This window comes from Chionomys nivalis, chromosome 12, assembly GCF_950005125.1.
Source record: "Chionomys nivalis chromosome 12, mChiNiv1.1, whole genome shotgun sequence".
NCBI lineage: Eukaryota > Metazoa > Chordata > Mammalia > Rodentia > Cricetidae > Chionomys > Chionomys nivalis.
Genome location: NC_080097.1, coordinates 57,720,968 through 57,748,656, shown reverse-complemented (window position 1 = coordinate 57,748,656; position 27,689 = coordinate 57,720,968). Strand labels below are relative to the sequence as shown.

Genomic DNA, 27,689 nt, shown 5'->3' with positions numbered 1-27,689 from the left:
TTTGGAAAATGAGCCTACTGATGATAACCATACTCACTATGTCCATCTGACATTCCTTGCCTTTCAAAACTTCCTGAAATCAGCTAGTGAACTAGATCTTCATCGCATTTGTCTTTCTGAGAGCTGGCAGGATTTGGGATCATTCTGCATTATCACAGAGTGTTACAAGAAATCAACAAATTGTTTACCCTTTGACACCATCTCCACATGCAGAGGCCCTTTTGTTCTGTGTAGGACCCTTTCACAGATGGTGGAAGATCCCATGCCTTCCTCCTACCACAGTGCTCCATCCATCACTTGTCCATTCCTGTGAGCTGTTTTCTACAGTAATGAAGTCTCTGGATCTCAGTACATTATCTGAATATAGAGAGCCAAACTGTGGCATGTTTACTCTTTATGTGTCTATAAAAGGGGCTTTGTCTTCCCCATCAGTAGGACATGAACATAGAGTAGAAGGCCCCTTCTGTCAGTGATCTGCTATCTCAGACAGTGATTTGGTAGAAAATTAAAGGTGGTATGTCAAGCTAGTTCTGTGCTCATCTTAATTGATTACTTCCATAATAGAGGACAATTGTGTTATCATTTGTGGGAACATGTATCATAAAGCATTCTATACACATTAGTAAATTGCTTATTACTAATTATTTATTAATAAATTACTCCAAGTTAAAAGGTTCAAATGCATCACAGTTAATGTCCAAAGTGCAGACTCATAAATTACCGTAGCTACAACTGTTCAAAGACACACCTTGTAAAAACCATGTTCCTTTCTACTAGGAATTCTAAACTGTCTCAAGCTAATAACCTGAAATTATCCACTGAGTTTTACTGCTGTTTGTTTATATTTTTATCTCGTTAATAGCAATGCTCATTTGGCATAGAAACAGGCCGATTATGGTTTCAAGATCCACTCATGAGTGGACTACTAAGGGACAGCTTGAGCATATCCTGGCCATGGTATCTTGTCAGAGTGCTAGCAGAAGCAGGAATCTATTCTATGGTCCACAAACAAACCTTGTGAGAGATAACAACACATGCATTGAGAGCCCACAAAATAACCTGAGAGAGAGGGGTTCTGTGATGCTCTATGAGCAGACAATGACATGACAAGTGGAATCGGGGCACTAATTACATTGAGCACAAGAGTAACCATCAGCTACTGCAGGATTAAAAAATGTGTTGTGGAGAAACTAGTGACTTTCTTCGTGTGTGTGTGTGTGTGTGTGTGTGTGTGTGTGTCTTTCTATGCTTTTAGTGGACCAAATTCTTTTTTCACATGAGAAAAAGTGTTAAGGAAATTGTCACCAAACCTAATCAACTGATTGAAGGGCAATTTAATGGCTGATGGTAAATCTCTAATGTATTTTAGGAAAACATTTGGTAAATGTTTTTATATGAATATTAAAATATTACTTTTTAAAACATGCCACAGTGCAGTAAGACCAGCAAGACAGCTAAAATCCCTATTGAAGAAGTCTTTCCAGATTAAAAGAGGTAAGAGTGATGGTGAATACTTTACTACCACCTCCCTAATTTCAAAAACAGCTTGGTTTTTTCAAAATATGAACAGAGGAAATTATATAGAAATGTAATTCTATCTTCTTTAAATTTGCCTTCAAATGTCCTTTGGATTCAGAATTATTTAAGAAGTAATTTCTGAGAAATTGTCAGTCTCAAACTATATCATCTGAAACATGTTTGTTTATTTAATGTGAGTCTCTGATGTACACAGTATCTTTGTATAAATAAAAAGATCTCTAACTAGTCCCCAGTACGTGTCCTCTATGGTCATGTAACCGCAGGTTGATTTGTTATAAATGGATTTTTTATTAAAACCACATTGTGTTTATGCTACATATTATTATATACATCCATGTCAATGTCAATAAGATGATCATGTTAAAAAACCAAAAATACAGTATTCAATTACTTTAAGTTTTTTGAGGAGTAAATGTTAATAAGTTTTCTGGGTTTTGCTCCTTTCTATAATTTCTCAATTTAGACATATTAGATAATTCACATATGGTATTATGTTTGACTTTAATTATCTGTTATTTAATCTGAATATATTTTGACAAAAATCTTGACCTAAGAAATAATAGGCTTGCTCAACATTTTAAAGAAATAAATGGACTTTGAGTCCTGTAGGCAGTTTGGGGGATTGAACACTGTTGTTATAAACATTCTCCAGTAGCGCATGCCCTATTGACTATATTGCCAGTACCTTTTTCCTTTGGTTTTCTTAGTTAGTTTAAGATATGATGATACTTGGTTTGTATGATGATAGACATAATTTCCATAGCAATTGCCATAATAGGAGGAAGGCTGAGAAAGTGCATCATTCTACAGTCGACAGCACTGATTGGTCCATTGAGAATATGGTATCTATCTAACAAAATTGTTCATTTCTTTTACATTTTCCAATATTGTGTAGTACAGGTTTTGTAGTATGACCTAATGGTTCTCTGAATTTCCTCAATGTCTGTTGTTATGTCCTTCTTTTCATATCTGATTTTGTTAATTTGAATGATATGTCTCTCCATCTTTTGATTAGTTTGGATAACGGTTTGTCAATCTTGTTGATTTTTTTTCAAAGAACTAGCTCTTTGTGCCATTGATTCTTTGTATTGTTTTCTGTGTTTCTATTGTGTTGATTTCAGCCCTCTGTTTGATTATTTCCTGTCTTCTACTCCTTCTGGGTGAGTTCTTTATTTGGGGGGGGTCGGTGTGGAGTGTTCTATAGATGTCTGTTAAGGCCATGTGATTCTTTACAACTGTTCTCTTGTTTCTCTCTTAAGTTTCTGTCTGGTTGATCTGTCCATTGGATAGAGGGAGTGTTGAAATCTCCTACTATTAGTGTGTGGTGTTTGATGTATGATTTCAGTTTTAGTAATGTTTCTTTTACATATGTGGGTGCTCTTGAATTTGGGGCATATATATTCAGGATAGAGACTTCATCCTGATGAATTGTTCCTGTCATGAGTATAAAGTGTCCTTTACCATGTCTTCTGATTGATTTTAGTTTGAAATAAAGTTTGTTTGATATTACACCCGCTTGTTTCTTAGGTCCATTTGATTGGAAGATCTTTTCCCAACCCTTTACTCCGAGATAGAGTCTGTCTTTGAGGTTGAAGTGTGTTTCTTGTAAATAGCAGAAGATTCTGTTTTCATATCCATTCGCTTAGCCTGTGCCTAAGAGTAGATTGATTTAAGCGATATTAATGACCAGTGGTTGTTAACTCTGGTTCTCTTTCAGTAGTGGTGTTTGTGTGTTTCCCTTCTTTGGGTTATGCTGGTGGGGGGCTACCAGATTTCCATGGTATTGTGGGTGTAGTTAGCTTCCTTGGGTTGAAGTTTTCCTACTAGTGCTTTCTGTAAGGCTGAGTTTTTGGATATGTACTGTTTAAATCTGTTTTTGTCATGGAGTATCTTGCTTTATCCATAGATGGTGAGTGAAAGCTTTGCTGAGTATAGTAGCCTGGGCTTGCATCCATAGTTTCCTAGCGTCTACAAAACATCTATCCAGGACCTTCTGGCTTTCATGGTTTCCATTGAGAAGTCAGGTGTAATTCTGATAGGTTTACCTTATATGTTACTTGACCATTTTCCTTTGCACCTTTTAATATTCTTTCATTATTCTATATGTTCTTTGTTTTGATTATTATATGGCTAGGGAATGCTATTCTTTTGATCCAGTCTATTTGGTCATCTGTAAGCTTCTTGTGTCTTCATAGGGATATCCTTCTTTAGGTTAGGAAAGTTTTCTTCTATAATTTTGTTGAATATGTTTTCTGTGCCTTTGAGCTGGAGTTCTTCTTATTCTTCTACTCCTATTATTCTTAGTGTTGGCCTTTTCATGGTAGCTCAGATTTCCTGAATGTTTTGTGTTAAGAATTTGTTGACCAATGAGTATTTTCTTTATGGTATGTTCAGCACCTGAGATTCTTTCTTTTATCTCTTATATTCCGTTGGTTATACTTGTCTCTGTAGTTCCTGTCATTTACCCAGATTTCCCATATCCACAATTCCCTTGGTGTGTGTTTTCTTTATTACATGTATTTCAGTCTTCAAGTCTTCAACTGTTTCTTTCACTTGTTTGATTGTTTTATCATGTATATTTTTGGGTTTCTTTGAAGAATTTATTAATTTCTTCAAATTTGTCTTCTCTTCAATTTCTTTAAGGGAGTTTTTCACTTCCTCTTTATAGATATTCATCATTTTCATAAAGTTACATTCAAACTCGTTTTCTTCTATTTTGCGGTCAGGATGGTCAAGTCTTCCTTTTGTGTGTCCACTGGATTCTCGTGTTACCATTTTGTGTTTTAGGATGTTGGAGGAATTCTTGCATAGGCACCTACCCATCTCTTCCTTCAAATGAGGCCAGCAGTGTCTTGGCATCTTGGTCCATTTTTGCTGTGGCTGTCTCTTAGGTCTCCTCAGTATTGAAGCAAGCTGTGTTTCAGAATTCAATGGAGCTCGCTGGCACTTGTGGCCCCTCAGTATTGGAACAAACTGTGTTTTAGGGTTCCACGGAGATTGCAGGTGAACAGGCACCACCTTGGATTTTCATTGTGGTAAAGAGGGTTGATGGAGGTCTCCCACATGCTAAGCCTCATTGGCAATCCATTTGTTGTTGGGACCAACACTCTGCTTCAGCCATAGGCAATGCCAAGGAAGTTATATTACAGTTTATATACTGTGAATAAAATAAACAAGAACTTGTTTTATTCCTTTTCAGAGGGCGGGCTTTTAGCATGCAGTGGGAGCTTGATACATTGTCTGTGGGAACTCTGATGTTTCCTGTAAGGTACTACTACCATGGAATTGCTGCTTGGTCCCCACGTTTCTTCCATACTTTTCGCCCTAGAGATACAGTTCAGGCTGAATAACTACTGCAGGGGGCTTTGCAATAGCTCTTACCATGGGAGGTGACAGCTGCTGATGCTGAACTTCTTTGCACTGCCCATTAGCGAAGGAACAGAAGCTAGAACTGAGGGCCTTCTGCAGCTTCCTCAGAAGCACTTGAGGAGAGTGCACACCTTGACCCCTCTCTGGAGCTTTGCCAACCTATCAGTTTGAAATTCTTTGCAGGAGCCATTGTCCTTGGTCTGCTTGTGGTTTTTTTTTTTGTTTGTTTTTTGTTTGTTTTTTCATTTTGCTATGCTGCAAAGGGCAGTCACAATAGACTTAGCTTCCTTGTGTCTGGAATTTTCATCTTCAATGGAATAAGGTCAACTCAAACCTTAGATAAACTCTTTTCACTTCCATACAAGATGAGTATACTCACTTACAATTCTCCTGCCACCACTAGTCCAGAGACAAAAGCCACAGCAGCAACACTGTGCTACTACTTTAACACTTCAGCTTGTGATATTGATTCTGGTTAAGATGTCTTATAGTGCTCAAGATCATAGGTGTTTTGTACACCAATTTATTATAAGTAGTAACTTTTGATAAGTTTGTCTCTATTTGAAACATACAAAGAAGTCTCAATTAAGAGTTATCCATATATTTGTTGTCTATAAATCAATATTCACTTTAAATTTTATCCACATTTGGGGACAAAGTATATGTAGAAAAAAATATTGGCCTTGGCATTTAATGCTCTTATATTTTACAGTTGATTATAATATATTTTGTTTTTCGACTTTATAGGTAGTCGAAGACTAAAAGACCAGATCTCACTCAGGTAAGAATGTCTGGATTTTAAAATACATTGAGCATGTAGCGAATATAAAGTTTAGAAGCTGCCACCATGTTTTTCTCTGCGTAAGACAGTTTCAGCTTCTTGATTATTTGCTAATCAAAACTGAATATTTATCTATGGAGAAGCATATAGTTTTAAATAACTGATTATTCCTCTGATATAGCATGAAATGCTATTAGGGCTCCCTATCTGTGGAGGTGATTCAGCGGGTAAAGTGCTGGCTGTGCATATGGGAGAATGGGAGATGGATTCCCAGGGTCTATATGAGGCCTGTTGGTCTTGTGCACTTCTAAAATTCTGGTGAGCTTATGGTGAGATTGCAGGTGGAGACAGAGCATCCCCTGACATTTCCTGGATTGCTTGCCTGAGGCTTGCATTCATGAGTGAGAGACCCAGCTGGTAAACTATGCTTAAGGTTAGGGTCAACTCCCAAGTCTATATTCCAATCACCACACCTACACACTGGCATGTATGTACCTTAAATCACACATACATAGAAATACACAGCATATAACATATTTTGCACATATATGTAAAAGGATCCATTTTCAAGTCATTAATCTTTTTCACTAATTTGTTTGGCTGAGTTGTCTGTGGGAAGAGTGTGAATAATATGGCAAGGTTCAAAACTCTCCAAGGCTTTGCTAAAGATCACCTCAGAATGGCCTTATAGACGTGCTTCTGTCCAGCAGGTTAATAGCTCCCTTAATGAGTTCCCCAACTGTGGTGAATCACCAGGTAGGTGAAGTTAGAAAAGCAAACTGGTTGGTCCAGAGCTTACCAACCAGAAGCCCTGAAATTTGGATCTCTTAGCTGTAGTTTGGATGGAGTAGAGCTGAGGGTACTGTATTGCTCTGCAGTGCCCTGTAAATACTCAAGACGTGTGCAGGAAGTAATGGCCGTTGAGTATAAAGAGGATCATCATAGATCCAGGTGGTTTTGGTGCATGCTTTTAATCCTAGCACTCAGGAAAGCAGAGGCAGGCATATCTGTGAGTTCAATACAAGCCTGTTTTACAAGAACCAGTTCCAGGACAGGCTTCAAAACTACAGAGAAACTCTATCTCAAAAAACCAAAAAAAAAAAGGAAAAAAAGAATTTCATCATGTACTTGTGCACAGACTACCAATAAAGCAGCTTCAAATCACCAAAATATGGTGAATTGTGATATTGTTGGCAGCTTGATGTTTAAATGTTTAGATTTTTAGATGTTTGATGTTTAGATCAAAATGTTGCTCCCAAAGCAATTTCTTGGGGAGAGTGAGTGACTAAATGTAATGCCTAAAAAGTTTCTTGACAGAAAAGAGGACAAGGTGCTTTAGGTTTAGGGGAAGAAATGAAATAGAAGCATTAAGTACTTAGAGCACAAAACGATCAGTTACTGCAACCATCAGAACAAAGTGTGTGGAAAAACCATCCCATTCCTCTGTCTTGTGTGCTTGGATGTGTGTGTTGTGTGTGTTATTTTAATCCAGAGCTAAATTTTGTATGTTCTTCTCCATGATGAAAGGTGGAAAGGAGAGCAGTCATTAATCATCACCAACTGTTGAAGAATGAATTCAGAATTATTTGGCTCGGCCTCTTTGCCCATGCCTTTAATCGCAGAATGTGGGAGGCAGGAGGCATAGATCTCTTTGATTTCAAGACAAACATGAAACACATAGTGTATAAAAAGTTATCTGGAATACATAATGAGATCCTGTTTCCAAAAATGTTTTTGTAAATATGTAATGTAAGATGTATTAGGGACTCAAAAATAAAGAATTTATAAACATGCTAAGTGTTTTTATATGGATAGTTAAATGATGATCACTTTCAACATATGTCACAGTGAAGGAACAATGACAAGAGAGCCAGAGAAGAGAAAGAAAAAGTGTGTCACCTTCAACAAAGGTAAGAATTACTCCATCTGTCCTACCTTCCCTGAAGAAGAAGGAATAAGGAAGAGTAAAGATTTTAGATCCCAAAAAGGAGTTAAGGAAAACAAGTATAAATCAAGCACTTTCAAGTGTGAAGAATTTTTGTCAAAACATTGTTTATTTCATTTTCATGCTGATATCTGTACAGCCTTTGAATAAATGAGAAAACATCTTTACACAGCGCATGTCTTCCATAGTCACATTGCAGCAAATAGGATTGTCAGAAATTCAGATTTTCCCTGAGTTTTATGACAAATGCCTTGTATTTTGTACTGCATATCGCTACAAATCTCACTGCCACTAAAATGAAATTATGTCACAAAACCTTAATCTATTATTTTCATTAACTAATTTCCCTACCTTATGATGTTACTAAATCATCAGAGTTCTTAAATGTCTGTGAAAGTTCTCAGTTTGGAATGTGTTGGCATACTATATAATTGTTTTCTTTAGAAATCTCCTACTTTAGGGTGGAAGTGTTTCTTTTCCAGTGGATGCATTGATTTTAGGAAGACTTAACAATCCTTATATATTTTCCTTTTCTTTCTTTTCCTTCTTCCTTTTTCTTGGTCCCTGCCTCCCCTCCCTCCCTCCCTCCCTCCCTCCCTCCCTCCCTCCCTCCCTCCCTCCCTCCTTTCTTTCTTTCTTTCTTTCTTTCTTTCTTTCTTTCTTTCTTTCTTTCCTCTGAAGTGCTAGAGGTTGAACATAAGGCTTTGGGAGCATTTTAGGCAAGCACCTTAGCCATTATATCTGCCTTCTGTTTTTGTTAAATAGAATATGGTAAGGGTGTATATCATTTCCATGCTGCAAAGCATGATTCAAGAATAAAAATTGAAACAAGGAGCTGGAGAGATGGCTCAGAAGTTAAGAGCACAGGCAGCACTTTCAGAGGTCCTGAGTTCAATTCCCAGCAACCACATGGTGGCTCACAACTATCTGTAATGAGATCTGGTGCCCTCTTCTGGCCTGCAGGAATATATGAGGACAAAACACTGTAGATATAAGAAATCTTTTAAAAAAATTGGAACAAAAAGCAAAGTGAAGAAAACGACATCATTCGGTATTTCATAGAATTGTCTGCTTCTCCACTGAGTCTGGAGAGACTTTGTGGCAGTGGCAGGAACACCACGTAGTGTTTACTTCCAGCAACTGTCACCACAGTGTCTTTTATACCTAAGTTGCCAGTGGCAACCACTCTAGGTAGTGAATCCAAAACCCTCCTCCCTCAAGAGGTAAGATGAAGAGAGTCAATATTATTGTAATGGAGACAGCGTTGTGTCACTTTATTATGAAGTTTGCTGTTCATGGCATTTGTGGTGGTGAGAACTGACTGAGGCTTCCTGCATAATAAGCATAGGCTTTCCTACTGAGCCGCAATCCCAGTCCACTAGTTGGTGGCTCAAATGGCCTTCCTGAGACATGGGGGAATGCTAAAAAGGCACACTAAGTTTCCTTGACTTTCAACAAGACAAAAATAAATGATTTCATTTCTTTTTTGGTTTATGTTTATTTTAAGGTTATTGAGACAGGGTTTTTCTGTGTGTAGATTGGAGCCTGCCCTTTAATGTATTCTCTACAGAAGCTTGCCTTCTTGCCTCAAACTCCCATGGAGCCTCCTGCCTCTGTCTTCAAGCACTGGGATTAAAGGTGTGAGCAACTACTGCCTGCCTCCAATGTTTCATTTCTAAAAGCAAACTGCAAGTGTCCAGGGAACAATTCAGTGAGTTTATTGTTTATGTATGTAAACATGTACAATGATCCTATGTCAGAAGGTAGCCCATGGAATTTGCTGCTCCAGTCTCACAGCTGCTTCTCTGATGCTCTTGCACCTGAGGTAGAACTCGGGTTTATTACTACCAAGGGAGGGATCTTTTCAATAATTCATTTCAGGGGAGATGATGCCTGATATCATGAGCATTCTCTAAGCTGCATATAAGGCTGGGAACCCAGATGGAACTAAGGATATTCTTCCCTCAAAGGGGATGAGGAGAGGAAGCTTGATGCCTGCCCTATCTTGAGCTGTTATGTGAAGGTCTTTGTCCTTCTTCTCTTTCTTTCTGCCAGGTTTTATCCTGATACAAAAGACAGAAGCCATACATCTAGTCCCAGTGGTAGCAATTTGCACCATAAAATGAACAATTTTAACTAAAAGGCTCAACAAGGTTCTTTGTTTCCTTGAAGAACAAAAATGTGTATAGGCCCATGGATTTTTTTTTCCATTTTGAATCTGTTGTTTTGTTTGTGAGACACAGTTTTATTGTTATGTAGTTCTGGCTGTCTTGGGAATCACAGGGTGATTGTTTATTTTTAGGTATTGTGCTTGATAAGTTTAAGTCTTGTTTGATTTGAAATAAACAAAATGGATCAATTCTACATATACGAATTTCCTACAAAAAGAGTATTTACTCTATAATAGTCTATATTAGTCTCAAAAATGGATACTATGTATCTAATCATTTTATATGTTATCTTTCTCTAGCATTGTAATAAATTCATTTTGATTTTTTTAGAAGTACATTACAATACCAATAAGAAGCCTTTTTGCAGGTAAGGTCTAAGAATACAATAATACTAAGGAAATTCAGAGATAACAAGCCAATTATTGGTTGTATTCTCAGATAGATACTGATTTATACACTCAATGTTTGCTTTGTCTTACAATGCCCATCGTATTATCAATGTATTTTAGCCAGAAATATTGTTGATTTTAGATCGTGGACATGAGGTGTATACTCAACCATCATTTCCCAAGTACCAATTTTGCGTCTTGGAAAATGAGCCTACTGATGATAACGGCACTCACTATGTTCATCTGACATTCCTTGCCTTTTCAATTTTTTTCTGAAATCAGCTAGTGAACTAGATCTTCATCGCATTTGTCTTTCTGAGAGCTGACAGGATTTGGGACCATTCTGCGTTATCACAGAGTGTTCCAAGAAGCCAACAAATTACTTTCTTCATTTGACACCATCTCCACATGTAGAGGCCCTTTTATTCTGTGTAGGACCCTTTTATAGATGGTGGAAGATCCCATGCCTTCCTCCTACCACAGTGCTCCATCCATCACTTGTCCATTCCTGTGAGCTGTTTTCTACAGTAATGAAGTCTCTGGATCTCAGTACATTATCTGAATGTAGAGAGTCAAACTGTGGCATGTTTACTCTTTATGTGTCTATAAAAGGGGCTTTGTCTTCCCCATCAGTAGGACATGAACATAGAGTAGAAGGCCCCTTCTGTCAGTGATCTGCTATCTCAGACCCTGATTTGGCAGAAAATTAAAGGTGGTATGTCAAGCTAGTTCTGTGCTCATCTTAATTGATTACTTCCACAATAGAGGACAATTGTGTTATCATTTGTGGGAACATGTATCATAAAGCATTCTATACACATTAGTAAATTGTTTATTACTAATTATTTATTAATAAATTACTCCAAGTTAAAAGGTTCAAATGCATCACAGTTAATGTCCAAAGTGCAGACTCATAAATTACCGTAGCTACAACTGTTCAAAGACACACCTTGTAAAAACCATGTTCCTTTCTACTAGGAGTTCTAAACTGTCTCAAGCTGAAATTATCCACTGAGTTTTATTGCTGTTTGTTCATATTTTTATCTCGATAAGTTAATAGCAATGCTCATTTGGCATAGAAACAGACCGATTATGGTTTCAAGATCCACTCATGAATGGACTACTAAGGGACAGCCTGAGCATTTCCTAGGCCATGGTATCTTGTCAGAGTGCTAGCAGAAGCAGGAATCTATTTTATGGTCCACAAACAAACCTTGTGAGAGATAACAACACATGCATTGAGAGCCCACAAAGTAACCTGAGAGAGAGAGAGGGGTTCTGTGATGCTCTAGGAGCAGACAATGACATGACAAGTGGAATCAGGGTACTAATTACATTGAGCAGAAGAGTGACCATCAGTTACTACAATATTAAAATATGTGCTGGAGAGAAACTACTGTCTTTGGTGTTCTCTCTCTCTCTGTCTCTCTTATCTCTCTCTCATATCTCTCTCTCTCTCTCTCTCTCTCTCTCTCTCTCTCTCTCTCTCTCTCTCTCTCTCTCTCTCTCTCTCTCTTTCTCTCTCGTGTGTTTTATGCTTTCCGTGAACTAATTTCTGTGGACTAAATTCTTTCCTTTCTTTCACTTGGGAAAAGTTTAAAAGAAAGTGTCACCAAACCTAATCAACTGATTGAAGGACAAGTTAATGCTTGACTGTAAATCTCTAATGTATGTTAGGAAATCAAACAGCAAATAATCAAAGCATTCGGTCAATGTTCTTGTATGAATATTAAAATATTAATTTTTAAAATATGCCACAGGGGCATACGACCACCTGAAGAGCTGAAACCAATACTTAAGAAGTCTCTTCAGATCAGTGGAGGTAAGAGTAATCATGAATACTTTGCTGCTACTTCCCTAGTTTCAATAGCAACTTAATTCATTCAAAAAAGGAACAAAGTAAATGAGATATAAACATAATTTCATTTTTTAAAATTTGCTTTCTAATGCTCTTCACATTCAAAATTATTTCAGAAATGATTTTCTGAGAAATTTCAGTATCAAACTATCTTACCTGAACCATGTTTGTTTATTTAACATGAGCCTCTGATGCACACAGTATGTTTGTATAAATAAAAGGACCTCTAACTAGTCCACAGTATGTGTCCTCTAGAGTTATGTGACAGCAGTTTTGCTTGTTATAAAATGAATTTTTCTTTCATTTTTATAATAAATATATTACCTTTATGCTACTTATATATTACTGTCAATAAAATTTTATCATGTAAAAATCAGAAATACAGTATTCAATTACTTTCATTAAGGATTTTGAGAACTAAATTAACTACATTTTTATGGGTTTTGTTCCTTTCTATGATTACTCTATTTAGACAATTAGACAATTCACATATGGTTTTATGTTTATCTTTAATTATCTGCTATTTAATCTGACTATTTTTTGGCATAAGAAATAATAGGCTTGCTCAACGTTTTACAAAAGTGGACTTTGAGTCCTGTAGGCAGTGCTGTGGATTGAACATTGCCATTCTAAGATTCTAGCTAGCGCTCGCCCTAATGGCTATACCGCCAGCACCTTTTTCCTTTGGTTTTATTGGTGTAGGATATGGTGATACTTGGTTTACATGCTGATAGACATAATTTCCAGGACAATTTGCCACAGTAGGAGGAAGGCTGAGAAAAGAGCATCATTCTGCAGGGGACAGCACTGACTGGTCCATTGAGTCTGGATAAGATTCTAAGAGTGGGAGGAACACTACAGCGTTTGGGCTTTCAGCTGTCACCACAGTGTCTTTCACACCTACCGTGCCTATGGAGAGCACAGCATCAAGTGAATAGGAGTACATGGAGTGTAGAGGAATCTGAAAGACTTTATTGAAAAGAGTCAGTATTATTGTAATGTGGGTGACTGTCCTTTACATTATTTCGACACTAAATTTCCTTTGTGGTGACGATGGTTGATGGAGGTCTCCAACATGCTAAGCCTCATTGGCAGTCCATTTGCTGGTGGGACAAATGCTCTGCCTCAGCCATCGGCAATGCCAAGGAGGTTATACTGCAGTTTCCATACTGTGAATGAAATAAGCAAATATTTGCTTTATTCCTTTGTGAAGGGCGGGCTGTTAGCATGCAGTGAAAGCTGCTCACTGAAGTTGTGTATGTGTGGACACAAACGTTTCCTGTGAGGTACTACTCCCGTGGAATTGCTGCTTGGTCCCCACATTTCTTCCATGCTTCTCACCCTAGAGATACAGTTCAGGGTGCATAACTACTGCAGGGGGCTTTCCCATAGCTCTTACCATGGGAGGTGATAGCAGCTAGTGCTGATCTTCTTTGCACTGCCCATTAGCGAGGGACCAGAAGCTAGAACTGAGGGGCTTCTGCATCTTCCTCAGAAGCACTTGAGGAGAGTACACACAATGCCCTCTCTCTGTGTGTAGCTTTGCCACCCTGGCATCTGGAAATTCTTTGCCCTTGGTCTACCTGTGTTTCTTAACTTTTGCTATGCTGCAAAGAGCGGTCCTCACAGACTTAGCTTCCTTGTGTCTGGAATTTTCATCTTCAACGAAATAAGTTCAACTTAATCTTTAGAGAGGCTTTTTTCACTTCCATGTAAGATGATATGCTCACTTGCAATTCTCCTAACACCACTAGTCCAGAGACAAATCCAGCAGTAGCAACACTGCTACCAATTAACACTTCAGCTTGTGATATTGATTCTGGTTAAGATGTCAGTTTCTCTGTTTGATAATGCTCATGATCATAGGTGTTTTGTACACCAATTTATTATTAGTATCAACTTTTGATAAAATTGTCTCTGTATTTTAAACCTACAAAGAAGTGTAAATTAAGAGTTATCCTTGTATTTATTGTCTATAAATCAGTATTCATCTTGAAAGCTACACAGATACAAAATATATGTAGTAACGAAGCATTGGCCTTGGCATTCAATGCTCTTTTTTCTACAGTTGCTTATAACATATTTTGCCTTTCTACTCTGTAGATAATGGAAGAAATCAAGACCAAATCTCACTCAGGTAAGTATGTCTGGATTTTAAATACAGTATGTAGAGAATATAAAATTCAGAAGTTGCCACCATGTTTTCCTCTGTGTAAGACAATTTTAGCTTCTTGATTATTTGCTACTGAAAGCTGAATTATGCCTCAGATACAGCGTGCAATGCTGTTAGGACTCCCTGTCTGTGGAGGTGATTCAGCAGATAAAGTGCTGGCTGTGCATATGGGAGAATGGGAGATGGACGCCCAGGGTCCACATGAGGCCTGTTGGTCCTATGCGCTTCTAAAATCCTGGTGAGCTTTGGTGAGATTGCAGGTGGAGACAGACCATACTCTGACATTTTCCGGATGGCTTGCCTGGATTGCTTGCCTGGGGATTGCATTCATGAATGAGATTCAGCCATATAACTAAGGCTGAGGGTGAGGGTCAACACCCAAGTCTGTACTCCAATCACCACACCTACACACTGGCATGTATATATCTGAAATCACACATACTTACAAATACACTGCACATAACATGCCATGTACATAGATGTAAAAATATTAGTTTTCAGGCTATTAATCCTGTTTACTAGTATGTTTGGGGCAAGGTGTCTGCTGGGAAGAGTGTGGGCAAAATTCTCCCAAACTTTGCTGAGAGGATCACCTCAGAATGGCCTTATAGACATGCTTCTGTTCAGCAGGTTTATTTCCCTCTTAATGAGTTCCACCTCTGTGGTGAATCCCTAGGTAGGTGGAAGTTAGAAAAAGAAAGTGTTTGTTCCAGAGTTTGCCAATCAGAAACCCTGAAATTAGGAACTTTTAGCTGTAGTTCAGAAGAAGCAAAGTTGAGGGGACAATGTTGCTATCCAGTGTCCTATAAAATGACTCAGAAATACCCTTGAGTATAAAGAGTTTCAACATATGCATGTGGACACACTATCAAAACATAACTTCGAGGCCCCAAAATATGGTGTCTTCTGAGATTGATGGCAACTTAATTCTTAGACATAGAGTATATTTCATGTTTTCCCAAAGCAACTCCTTGGGAGAGAGTGCTATGAAATGAAATGCCTAATTTTTTTTTGTTTGTTTTTTTTTTACAAAAAACAGGCTATGGTGCTTTAGGTTTAGGGGAACAAATGAAATAGGAGCATTAAGTGCTCAAAACAATCAGTTACTGCAACCATCATAACAAGTGTGTGCAAAACTCGCCATTCCCCCCTCCTATGTGATGGGATGTGTGTGTGTGTTGCATGTGTGTGTGTTGCATGTGTGTGTGTTGCATGTGTGCATATGCCTGTTGCATGCTTTGCATATTTCTCTGTGCAGACATGAAGGAAAGAGGAGGATATTGGTGTCTTGCATCATTCTCTAACTTATCCACTTGACATAAGATCTCTGACTGACCCTGGAGCTGGTCTGGCAGCCAATAAGCCCAAATGGTAGCCTGTCTCTTCCACCCACAGTACTGGGGTTACATGTGCATGTACCATGCCCAGTTTTTTATGTGGATGCTGAGGATTCAAACTCAGGTTGATCTGTGTTGGCAGCAAACATTCTTACTGACTGACCCATCTCCCAAACCACTGGCTTTTTAAATTTTTATTTTTAAATACAACTATGAGTGAGTCTTCACTGAATGTTACATAGATTGAGACAAGTTGAAACTGCCAAAGCAAAAACTTTTTAAAACGGGGGTCAATGTTGAATTACATAAATGCAAAAATGTCACTTAGTGCACAGATAACAAACTTTTCAAGAGAGATGCTCTAAGGACCAAACTCACCTCTCACTGCATGTTTTGATTCTAAAGGCTCTCTGAAAGACCTCATGTTACAACAGAGGACATGGCCACCACCTCTGCTATTAAGGTAAAATTCTCCTTTGTGAAATTTGTTTTCTTATGAATTTTGTTAAAATGCAGCAGTAGTCTACCTATCCAGTTTTATATGGAAATTTGGTCAGAGAAAAGTGTTTGGTATCAGTGAACCATCTCTTCTATAAATTCCAGTGAGCAGTAAGTCCTTGCAGATAGCGGTGGCCCGATAAGAGAATGAACTGGAAACACAGGGAGTGGAAGATTGAGTGCAGTTCTCATATATTAGAAGATGCCTGGTGCTTGATCAAGGATGGTTTGCAGAAATAGATACACATTAGACTGATTTTAAAAAAACTGTGGTAATACATCTGAATACATTTTAAAGGGTCCAGTTATTGTAGTGATCCAGGCATCACCCAGGTGCCTTTTCTCTCAGGATAATTGCAGGCAGGTTTTCTCTTCCTTTGAATATTTCTATTTCAGGACCACAGATAAGACCATCTCCTCTGTCTGTCTCTTTTCTTCTGTATTTACATCAGCAAGAAATTCTGGAAATGTAGCTATTTGTAATCTGTTCAACCAAGTTTTCATTATGAAGAGATTACAGTGTGTTTTCTATTTGATTCCACCAGGAGGATATTGACAACTCTTCCTCCAGGTACACGGTAAGTATTTTTCCCCAATTAGCCAGCAGTGTAGATGTGAAGATTCAATTACTATATAGTAACACTTTGGTTTCCGGATATTTGCTCTGTATTTGACAATAATATACACTCTGATTCTTTGTTTCATGTTCACATATTTAAAATATTTTAGGGTTATACTTAGCATTTATGTGTTCCTAGTAAAGTGACCTCATCACTGTGAGCTGCAGGAGGTTAGGAATCCTGTTTGTAACCTGGAGCCTTAGAGTAAGGGCTGTGTGAATCAGAAGTTGAATATTAATGACTTTTGAACGGAACTCAGCAGAAAAATGGGTTTCTATAAAGCAGTTTCACAGATTCTATGATATGGAGGACACTAGTAAGTGAGAGTTTATTTGTAAGTTGAAAATAATATACATTTTGCCTCCCAAACGTAGAAGAGAAACACTGATGAAAGGGGGGCTATTAAAATTAATAATCATCTCAAATAAGATTCAGAAAGTTTAAAATATAGTGAGTTCAGTTTAGTCTCAATCACAGGGAAAGGCCAAATTTCTCAATTCATGATTTTCTCAATCTACCTAGTAAGGAATAAAGTAGTTTTGATATTGTGCACCCCAAATCAAGAGTTCATTTCCTAATCAAACTAGGAAAATTGATCCTCTGTCTTTTCATTGCAGATCATACAGAAACAAATTTTGTATTACAAGAAGATCACTGCAATGAAGAAACTGGACCAAGCAGGTCTTAGCAAATCAGTGCTAGACCTAAGTACTCTGGGAGAGGCACTTCCTGAATTCTCTAGAAAGAAATCATTCTTCATGGTAATTCCTATTAATTTAAAAAGTAACATATTTGTCTGTGAGGAGAATGTTGACTTTGTGTTTCTATGTCTGTATAGTTGCAAATCATGTCAGAGAAGACAAAGCCTTGAACATACTTTTCACCCCCATCATACTCTCCTTCCTATGAATACTCATGCTAACCTGTCCCCTTCTAAGACAGTAGTTCTCAATGTTCCTTATGCTGTGAACATTTAACACAATTTCTCATGTGATGATCCTACCCATAAAATGATTTTTGCTGCTCCTTCATAACTGTAATTTTGCTAATGTGATGAATCATAATGTCGATATCTATGTTTCCAGAAGGCCTTAGATGATCTCTGTAAAAAGGTCCTATGATCCCCAAATGGGTTCACAGGTTGGGAATCCCTGTTCTAAGGTGTAAGTGATAGCAAATTAGACTATGGAAACAAAAATCAGAAAGTGAGTAACTTTTATCACAGTTGTGGAGGACTCATAAAACACAGAGAATAAAAAATAAAGACTCCTTGAGTCATAACTGTCAACATGAGTGCACATAACATACATACAATGTTTTAAACTGATTTATTTTATGTGTATAAATATTTTGCATGCATTCTCTCCATTCACTTTGTGTGTGTGCTGCCCACAGACACCCAAGACAGCATTTGATCTCCTGGAATTGGTGTTCCAGATGGTTGTCAGCATATGTGTGGGCTGGAATCTAGTCCAGGTCTCTGCAAGAGGAACAAGTGTCATAAACTACTGAGCCATCTTTCCAGTCCCCAGAATTAATCCATTTGATACACAAATAGCATATATCATCAGTGGAAATGAGTAGTCAGTCTCAGGATGTTTACTACCCTCCTAGCCCTAGGCCACTCTGACACATTGAAATCCAGAGAACACACAGGCAGCACAAAGAGCAGTAGGAGGCTGGGCATGTTGGTGCACACCTTTAATCCCTGTCATCACTAAGCAGAGGCTGGCTGTTCTCTGTCCGTTCAAGGACACCCTGGTCTCTATTTATTTGAAGGATGAGGGGAGGCAAGGAACATGTGCACCAAGCAGAAGTGTGGAGGTCAAAGGATAATGTATACAGGAGTAAGTTTTCTCATTTCAGGCTCAGGTATCAAATTCAAGTTGCCAGTCATACTGGCAAGTGCCTTCATCCATTTAGCCATCACACTGGCTCTCTGATTTACACTTGGACTGAAATGTTGTAGCACTCACACACACCACCACCACCACCAGCACCACCAGCACTACCACCACCACCAAACAAGAGAAAAAGAGTGACAGAGAGAGAAAGGATATCATATGTTTGAATACTTTGTTACAATTTAGGAGATTGGTTAACCTTTGGGATGGCATATGGTCTGGTTAGCAGAAGGTTGTCTGTGGTGGGTCTTAGTGTTTATCACTACTTCTGGAATCAGTTCTGAGTTGTCTCCTTCCCTGTCTACCAGCATGTGAGAAGCAATAGACCCTTGCCACAGACAAAGCTTCCCTGTTTGCTTTCCCTACTTCAACTGCTGCAGGGAAAGTCAGTCAGTTAGAGCAGGGAAGGCAAACAGTAGTTCCCTGTAGCCATGAGCCTTTTTCCCTTGCATAAATAATCTCTGTCAGATATTTTGTCACAGCAACTATAAAAGTAATTGCCTTCTTTGTTTTTATTTATTTATTTTACTTTTTCTTTTATTCTTTAAGACAATCTTTTTTTTTTTTTATTTTACATACCAATCCCAATTCCCTCTCCCTCCCTTCTGCCTGCTCCTCCAACTCTCCACCACCCCACTCCACACTACCCCACTCCTCATTCATTCCTCATAGAAGATGAGGTCTCCCTCGGGGAGTCAACAAAGTCTGTCATATCCTTTGAGGGAGGACTAAGGCCATCCTCCCTGTATCTAGGCTGAGCAAAGTATCCCTCCATGGGTAATGGGTTCCAAAAAGCCAGTTCACACACTAGGGGTAAATAAATCCTGACCCACTGCCAGTGGACCCACAAAACTGACCAAACCATATGACTGTCACCCACATTCAGAGGGCCTAGTTTGGTCCTGTGCCAGTTCCCTAGTTGTCAGTCAAGAGCCAGTGAGCTCCCACAAGTTTGGGTCAGCTGTTTCTGCAGGTTTTTTTTTTTTCTATAATCGACCTCAGATTTTATCACAAAGCAAATCTCAACAGATTAAAAATAGTGGAAACAACCCCGTGTCTTATTGGATCACCTATGGGTTAAAGTTAGAATTCAACAACACTAATTGCAAAAATTCCACATACTCATGGAAACTGAACAGTTCTCAACAGAATTATCCCTGGATCAAGGAAAAATAAAGGAAGCCTTCCTAGAATTTAATAAAAATGAATGCATGACATACCCAATTCTTTGGGATGCTTTGAAAGCAGTACTAACAGGAAAATTCATAGCCCTAAGTGCCTATATAAAGAACCTGGAGAAATCTCACACTAGCATCTTAACAGCACACCTGAAAGCTCTAGAACAACGACAACAAAAAAGAGTTTCACTCAGGAGGAGTAGATACCAGAAAATTATCAATTTGAGGACTAAAATCAATAAAATAGAAACAAAGTAAATGAAACAAAGAGTCAATGGGACAAAGAGATGGGGTTTTGAGAAAATCAGCAAGATAGACAAACCCTTATTCAAACTAATCAAAAGAAAGAGAGACCAAAATCAGAAATAAAAGGGGACATAGCATCAGACACTGAGGAAATCCAGAGAATTATCAGGTCATATTTCAAAAATCTGTATTGGAGAAAAGTGGAAAATATAAAGGAAATGGACAATTTTCTTTTGTGTTTTAAACCTTCAGAAGGTATAAAGCAAGCAGGAGAGCTCGCTCTGTTTGTACCCCCTACTTAACCAAGTGCCAGTTTCCATTACAAATGGCTAACAACTAGCTAGTTACCTTGAACCATCTAAATTCAGCATTAGGAGAGACAAGGGCAGACTTGACATAATTATGACACTTAATAAAACCATTAGTAACTGTAATTTTAATATATTCAGAACCAAACTCCGAAGTTCTTTCTTTTAAGCCTAATCCAACTTGGTTTCTAAATTAATATTAGCTATTATGTATGGGGTCAAAGTGAGTAATTGGTCAAGGGAGGTCTTAGCAGGGAGACAGATCTCAAGTGATTTTAATAAACAGACATTCAATTGCCAGACATCTTCCAAGATTTCAGTGAAAAATCATTAGCATATAAATTGACATGATTAATACAAATGTAAATTTTAGACTAATGTTGAAATTTTAGGCTGATACAGAAAGTAAATGGTAATGTGATGAGTGTGGCGACCATGGAGTGTTCCCCTTGGTGTGAAGGGACCAACATCTTGGATATGCAAAGGATTAGAATACAAACCACAATATACAAAGCACAATATCACTAATAGAAATGAGATCTTAGCATATTCTTGAGGCAAATAAAGCGAAAGGGCAGTTGTTTCTATCCTTCAAAGATGTGATTGAAATAAAAAGAGACATCACTTTTATGATGTTAGATTTGCATAAAATCATATTAACACATGAGTTTCCAGAACCCATTACCTGGTGATTGCAGTGTAATGAGTATAAAATCACCACCTGATCTAGATAATGTCAGTTCCCCATACTAGCAGAATACTAAGCAGAAGTCTTCATGAAGAGCTACAGTCAGACATGCTGATAAATGACACAGGCTTCAAAGGCACAAAGATGATGCTTAGCTTAGGAGAAAGAAAAAGCTCACATCACAATGAGATGGAGAAAACATCTTCATTCTGAACTGATAAAAACCAATCTCTACCTCTATCTCTGTTTTTCTCTCCTCTCTCTCTCGCACACACTTCTTTTCATTAAAAGGCTACAACACAGAGAGAGAGAGACACACACACATATGCCAGCAGTTCAGAGCCCTTACATTGCAATCCTGTTGATAGGAGTTCCATCCCAGAGAACCAAACAAACAACAAGTGTCTCACATATGTAATCTCAACACCCCTAAATCCAGATTGGAGGCTGAGAGAGTAGAACAGCTCTGAAACCTACAAACCAGCCAGACTGGAACACACAGAGGCACAGAAACATTGAGAGACCCTGTCTCACGCAGTGAAACAGAGAGCTGCCTCCTGAAGGTTATCCTCTGCGCTTCACACACACACACACATGCATGCATGCACGTATACTCACACGCACTAGCATAGCACAAACAGGCATATTAATTCAAGCACACAAGCAAACACACACTCCAATAGTAATTTTTAGGATGATACAAAATTGATTATTCAGATAATAAATGGTGTCTATATATTCATTGTCACTCCTGTTGTGTAACTAACATATAAGGAAAATATCTTCAGGGTCTTCTCAGTCATCTTTAGTGTTTCTATTCTCCATGTGATATGTGTCCTGGAAAACTATACTTGTACCATGTGGCCCTTTCATTCCCTTTTTATAACTGGCTTAAGCATATTTAGTTAATGATGAAGCAATGAGTGAAATATATGGCGTGTGAAAATGTGTCTGAGGCTCACAAACCTCGAACTTTGATGTGTTCACGCTCATCATTCTCAAGGAAACCAATGAACTGAACATTTTCACATGATGCCCTTGAGCAGTTTGGACACACATGTAGTATGTGTACTTCCTCATCTGTTTTCCTTTACAAACAATGCTTCTCAAGCTATTTTGTTTACTATCTCCACGTTACGTTACATTGTTTGATCATGTTGGGTAAGCTTTGGAACGTTTGAGTTTTTCACATAAGTAGCACAAAGTCTCCTCAAACCTGGTACAGAAAGGTAAACATAGACTGCTAAGTTAGGAGTCTCCCTGAGATGTCATGAATGATTAAGGCCTAACATCATTATTTGTAATTGGAATAAAAGTTGGGGAAGCTCCTCTTCTGACAAACAGCATCAAATGCATTTTCAAAACTGGCACTTCCTAGATGTATCTGATTAAATCAGGTGGTGCTCTATGTATCCTATCTAAGCAAACATTATGGAATTGTCTCAACTCTTTTGGCATAATCCACTGCAAAATACCCCTTCAGCCTTTCAAATGCATCCTTCAGGTTCTGTCCATGTCATTGGAAGATGGTTATATTATTTTCTATTGCTGTAATAAAACACCCTGCCCATGGGGGATGGAGAGATGGTTCAGTGGTTAAGAGCACTGCTTGCTCTTCCAAAGGTTCTGAGTTCAATTCCCAGCAACCACATGGTGGCTCACTACCATCTATGAAGGGATTTGGTGCCCTCTTTTGGACTGCAGGGCTAGATGCATGATACTAACAATACCGTATACATAATAAATAAATAAATCTTTAAAAGAATTAAAAAAAAAAAAACACCATGCCCAAAGCAACATCTAGAAGAAAGTGTTTATTCAGAGTGTGACACATGGTTCCAATGGGATACATACAATTTCATCACCACCATGATTCAGGCTGGCAGGCATGGTGCTGTAGCAGCAGCTGAGAGTTACATTTAACTCTATACAAGAAACCAAGAGCTCACTAGAAATGGCACCAATCCTTTGAAACCCAAGACCACACAACTCCTCCAACAAGGCCACACCTCCTAACCTTCCCCCCAAATAGTTCCACTGCCCGGAAACCAACATTCAAATATTTGAACCCATGAGTCCGTTCTCATTCAAGCCACCACAGAGATGCTGGAACAGGCTATTACATTCATCAGCCATATATAAAAACAGTCATAGCTAAGGAGTAAGAATTTGGATGGCATCTCCCAGAACCCTCACTTCAGCTCCATAGTTCCCATCTGCTGTGGATGGTGGCACACTTTATTCATGCATTTCAAAAGTCACCCTCACTATTCCGTTATCCCAGGAACCTAATGGGCAATTGTGAAAGCCATGGGGAAAGCAGGAGTGTGGTGCAGAAGAGAGAGGTTCTTTTTGTTTCCAAAGCCCCTGATTGTCACATTCTCTTATGGAATGTAAAGTCCTTGTCATAAAGACAGGAGAGGACACATTGTGTCTTTTTTTCCATCTTCCCGTTATAGAGAGGTAGCAAAGAACCGTAGAAAAGAAGGCATAAAGCTGAGAAGGTCCCCTTTTAAGATTCTCAAACTCTGGGCCTTTGACTAAACCAGAAAGGAAGCAAAAGTTTCAGGATATCAGCGGTTATAGTGATAAAATTAGCCTGAGAAAACAAACATTTGGGGACTCTAAATCAAGACCCTGACATGAACAGATAAGTTCTAAAATGAACAAAAATAAGTGAAATTTTCAATGAAATCTAACATCTCAAAATTTCCTTAAAGGTTGAAACAAAGAAGGGAGAAGGTTTCCTTCCTCCACCTAATGTGCATGACATCGTGCCCCAGCCTCCTGCCCATGCCGATGCGACATCAACTTCTCATGTTAGTGAAAAAGGTGACAATCGTCAGTCACCTGAGGAAACTACTGTTAAGAACACCAGCGTTAGTGAAAGAGGTGACAGTCGTCAGTCACCTGAGGAAACAGCTGTTAACATCACCAGCGTTAGTGAAAGAGGTGACAGTCGTCAGTCACCTGAGGAAACAGCTGTTAACAACACCAGCGTTAGTGAAAGAGGTGACAATCGTCAGTCACCTGAAGAAACTACTGTTAACAACATCAGCGTGGATCACACACGTTCTCTAGGTACTTATACTGGGCATGCAAGGGGGAGAACACATGCTGTCCCTTAGCTTGCTCCTGGTAGACACACTGGTGACACCATGGACCCTGTGCAACATTCTGACCCCGTTCTTGACACCTGCTTAGAAGAGAACACAGTGTCTTAGCTTCGCTACTGACCAGAAATCTGCTCTTGTTTGTATCCCAGGTGACGCGTTGCACCCTCAGAATGCTAATATGCGGGTTCTTGCTTCAAGTCCCGCTCACCGCACCAGCTATGCAGCGAATACCCCCACCAAGGTTTTTTCAATTTGGGCAGCAACCACATCATTGCTCCTCCTAACATCGTCATTATGGTTGCTGAAGTTGGTGGCTTTGATGATGCCGTGGGTATGGAACCTAATTTAGAAATCCTGCACAGTTAAAGTTACAAGGAGCTTAACAAGGTAAGTTAGACCATAACAATGGCTTAAAATTGATAAATATTTCTGTGCGAGAAATCCAATTCTCTTTGGCTCTAATATGCGTGATGATAAATAAATATCATACTTTGTATAGGACTCTTTAGATATTACCTATAACTATAAAAAATGATTATCTTTTCTAGTCATACTGAAAATGCATCACATAAAATTAACAAAATCTGTTTAGTCCAACCAAACTGATCAAGTAAAGTTGGTAAGCACACAGTTGCCTCCCATGCTGGAATGAGGAAATGATTTTTACTCTTAATGTGAAACTTGTATTTTCTGAATGCCTAAGCAGGGAAATGTAACTGTTAGATATTGGTTTTTATTTTTCTGTGTCCATACACTGTGACTTATGTGGACAGCATCGTTTTGGAAACAAACACCCCAAAAGAAACAACCTCTGAGAATAAAACCAATGAAACAAGACTCGACATTCTCAACATTCTCAAACACAATGATATTCATGGTGACACGACACTGCATAGGATTCTCCGGGTGATGCCTCTGTTACTGCTTATCTTGACGAAGCCACCCATGATGTTCTGAAACTACTGATAATTCTTGCTTTTCTTTTTAGTTTCTGCTGAAGAACCTATGAGGATCTCCTGTCATCAAGTAACAAACTGTCAGAAACATTTTTTGAGGTTTTCTTTCATTTTATTGTTTGAAGAATATTTTCAGTTTACTCTTTGACATTTTAATGTATGTAATTTAGTTTCTGCTGAAGAACCTATGAGGATCTCCTGTCATCAAGTAACAAACTGTCAGAAACATTTTTTGAGGTTTTCTTTCATTTTATTGTTTGAAGAATATTTTCAGTTTACTCTTTGACATTTTAATGTATGTAATTTAGTTTCTGCTGAAGAACCTATGAGGATCTCCTGTCATCAAGTAACAAACTGTCAGAAACATTTTTTGAGGTTTTCTTTCATTTTATTGTTTAAAGAATATTTTCAGTTTACTCTTTGACATTTTAATGTATGTAATTCAGATCATCCATGTTGCTCATATCTTCCCAATCTCTGTCCTCTGCCTCCATCCCATCCCCTAACTTGTCCTCATCCCATTTTTGTGTCATTTATCTTAAGGAGTGTGACTTCCAGTAGGATCCCCACAGCCAAGTGCATGTGGACATTATCAGTTGGACTGAGTGAGGTATTAAAATAGGGAGGGAGACATAACATCCATCTTTCACTACTTTTGCAGATAAATTACATATAGTGTTTTGTTCCTTGAATTACTGGCCAGGCATTAAATCATTATATCTTATCTTATTCTACAGACCTTATTATGCTTTCAGAACATGTAAAGCTTGCTAAACTTTCATTCACCAATTAAACATGTATTGTACATGCATCCCCAGAGAGATGGCACAACTCAAGGGGATACTCAATTCAATAGGAATTTGACTTTTCTAGTGGAACAGACTGATAAATTCAGAAAGATAAAAAAAATACTTTGCTACTTGGACTTTCTCCCTTAGTCCATGATCAGAGGTCTCCTAGTTGTGCAGAATTCTAAGGAGATTAAGGAGCTGTAATGGAGAGCTGAAAGCAGCAAAGGGTCAAAAGTATTTCCAAGAGGTCAATAAATTTATTATTCTGCCATCTGATAAAATATTGAAATAAATTTCTGCCTAGAATGAATTTCATGAGATTTGTAGAAAATGAATAGAGTTGTTCATTTGTAACAAAAGATGACAAATATTAGATGCCGAGTTTGCCACATCTTTATGAATACAAATATAGATATGTATGGGTTCCTTGGCACCCTATTGTTCAACACTCTGGAATGAAAAATTCCACTGAGAATTGTTGAGGCTAAGAGGCCCAGCTAGGGCTAGAATATAAAAATCAACATGGCAAATGTATGTGGGGGTTTATTTATGTATATATGTACAATTAAAATACATGGTCCTTTAAATGAGCTCAATTTTATTCAGAATGCATGATTTTAAAACTGTGTTTTTGAAGAAGCATGTGGAATATACTGCAGGGGAGGAAAGAATACTATCAAAATATATCATAAAAATAAATTATAATGTATTTCTGGTAGCATATAGTAATCTAGTTCCCTCTTAGTTCACCGCCTTTTGTAGTATTCTAAAAAACCTATTAACCTGTTGTACATTATTTTGAAAGATTAAAGATATTAGAACCTTTAAAAATGATGTTATTATGATGTTATTACATTGACTTTCAAGTGATAATCTGTCAGAAATATTTTATAAAATTTAGAAATTTTCCTCATTTGGACCTTGGGAGCTCAGTCCAGTGCTCCAATGTGGGTCTCTGTCTCTATCTTCATCCATCACCACATTCATCAGTGTGGCTATAGGATAGGGCCAGTTCAGGCGGCCTCTCCTCAGCTGCTCAAGGAACAAGCTGGGGACATCTCCTTGGATACTTGGGAACCTCTCTAGAGTCCAGTCTCTTGCCAACTCTAAAATGGCTCCCTTAATTAAGATATATAATTCCCTGCTCCCATATCCTCTCTTCCTCCATCCCAACCATCCCATTCCCCCAAGTTCTCCCCATCCTTTCCTTCTCACTTCTCTCTCCCCCTCTCCCCTTACCCCCACCTCAGCCCCATCCCCAAGCTCTCAAATTTTGCCTGGCTATCTTGTCTACTTCCAATATCCAGGAGGATAACTACAGGTTTTTCTTTGGGTTCACCTCCTATTTAGCTTCTCTAGGATCACGAAGTATAGGCTCAATGTCCTTTATTTATGGCTAGAATCCACTAATGAGTGAGGACATACCATATTCATCTTTTTGGGTCTGGGTTACCTCACTCAGGATAGTGTTTTCTATTTCCATCCATTTGCATGCAAAATTCAAGATGTCATTGTTTTATACCGCTGAGGAGAGAGAACATGAGCAAGGAAGTCGGGACCGCCAGGGGTGTGCCCACCCACTGTGACAGTGGGGCTGATCTAATGGGAGCTCACTAGCCAGACTGGGACTGATGGAGCATGTGATCAAACCAGACTCTCTGAACATGGCTGACAAGGAGGGCTGACTGAGAAGCCAAGGACAATGGCACTGGGTTTTGATTCTACTGCATGTACTGGCTTCGTGGGAGCCTAGTCTGTTTGGATGCTCACCTTCCTAGACCTGGATGGAGGTGGGAGGACCTTGGACTTCCCACCGGGCGGG

The 27,689-nt window shown here is 38.5% G+C and overlaps 1 protein-coding gene across 2 annotated transcripts in view; it reads left to right on the top strand.

Annotated features, from left to right (window-relative positions):
* The window catches only part of LOC130884593 (inversin-A-like), a 54,303-nt gene extending 27,246 nt beyond the window's left edge, over positions 1-27,057 (top strand). For both annotated transcript variants that reach the window (XM_057785672.1, XM_057785671.1), the window contains 12 exons: positions 1,433-1,494; positions 5,656-5,689; positions 7,538-7,599; positions 10,136-10,172; positions 11,955-12,016; positions 14,156-14,189; positions 15,968-16,025; positions 16,606-16,638; positions 17,298-17,441; positions 23,725-24,085; positions 24,270-24,507; positions 25,109-27,057. In XM_057785672.1, the coding sequence (XP_057641655.1) occupies positions 1,433-1,494; positions 5,656-5,689; positions 7,538-7,599; positions 10,136-10,172; positions 11,955-12,016; positions 14,156-14,189; positions 15,968-16,025; positions 16,606-16,638; positions 17,298-17,441; positions 23,725-24,085; positions 24,270-24,469 (1,087 nt within the window). In that variant the 3' untranslated portion in view covers positions 24,470-24,507; positions 25,109-27,057. The remainder of the gene's footprint in view (positions 1-1,432; positions 1,495-5,655; positions 5,690-7,537; positions 7,600-10,135; positions 10,173-11,954; positions 12,017-14,155; positions 14,190-15,967; positions 16,026-16,605; positions 16,639-17,297; positions 17,442-23,724; positions 24,086-24,269; positions 24,508-25,108) is intronic.
* The last annotated feature ends 632 nt before the right edge of the window (positions 27,058-27,689 follow it).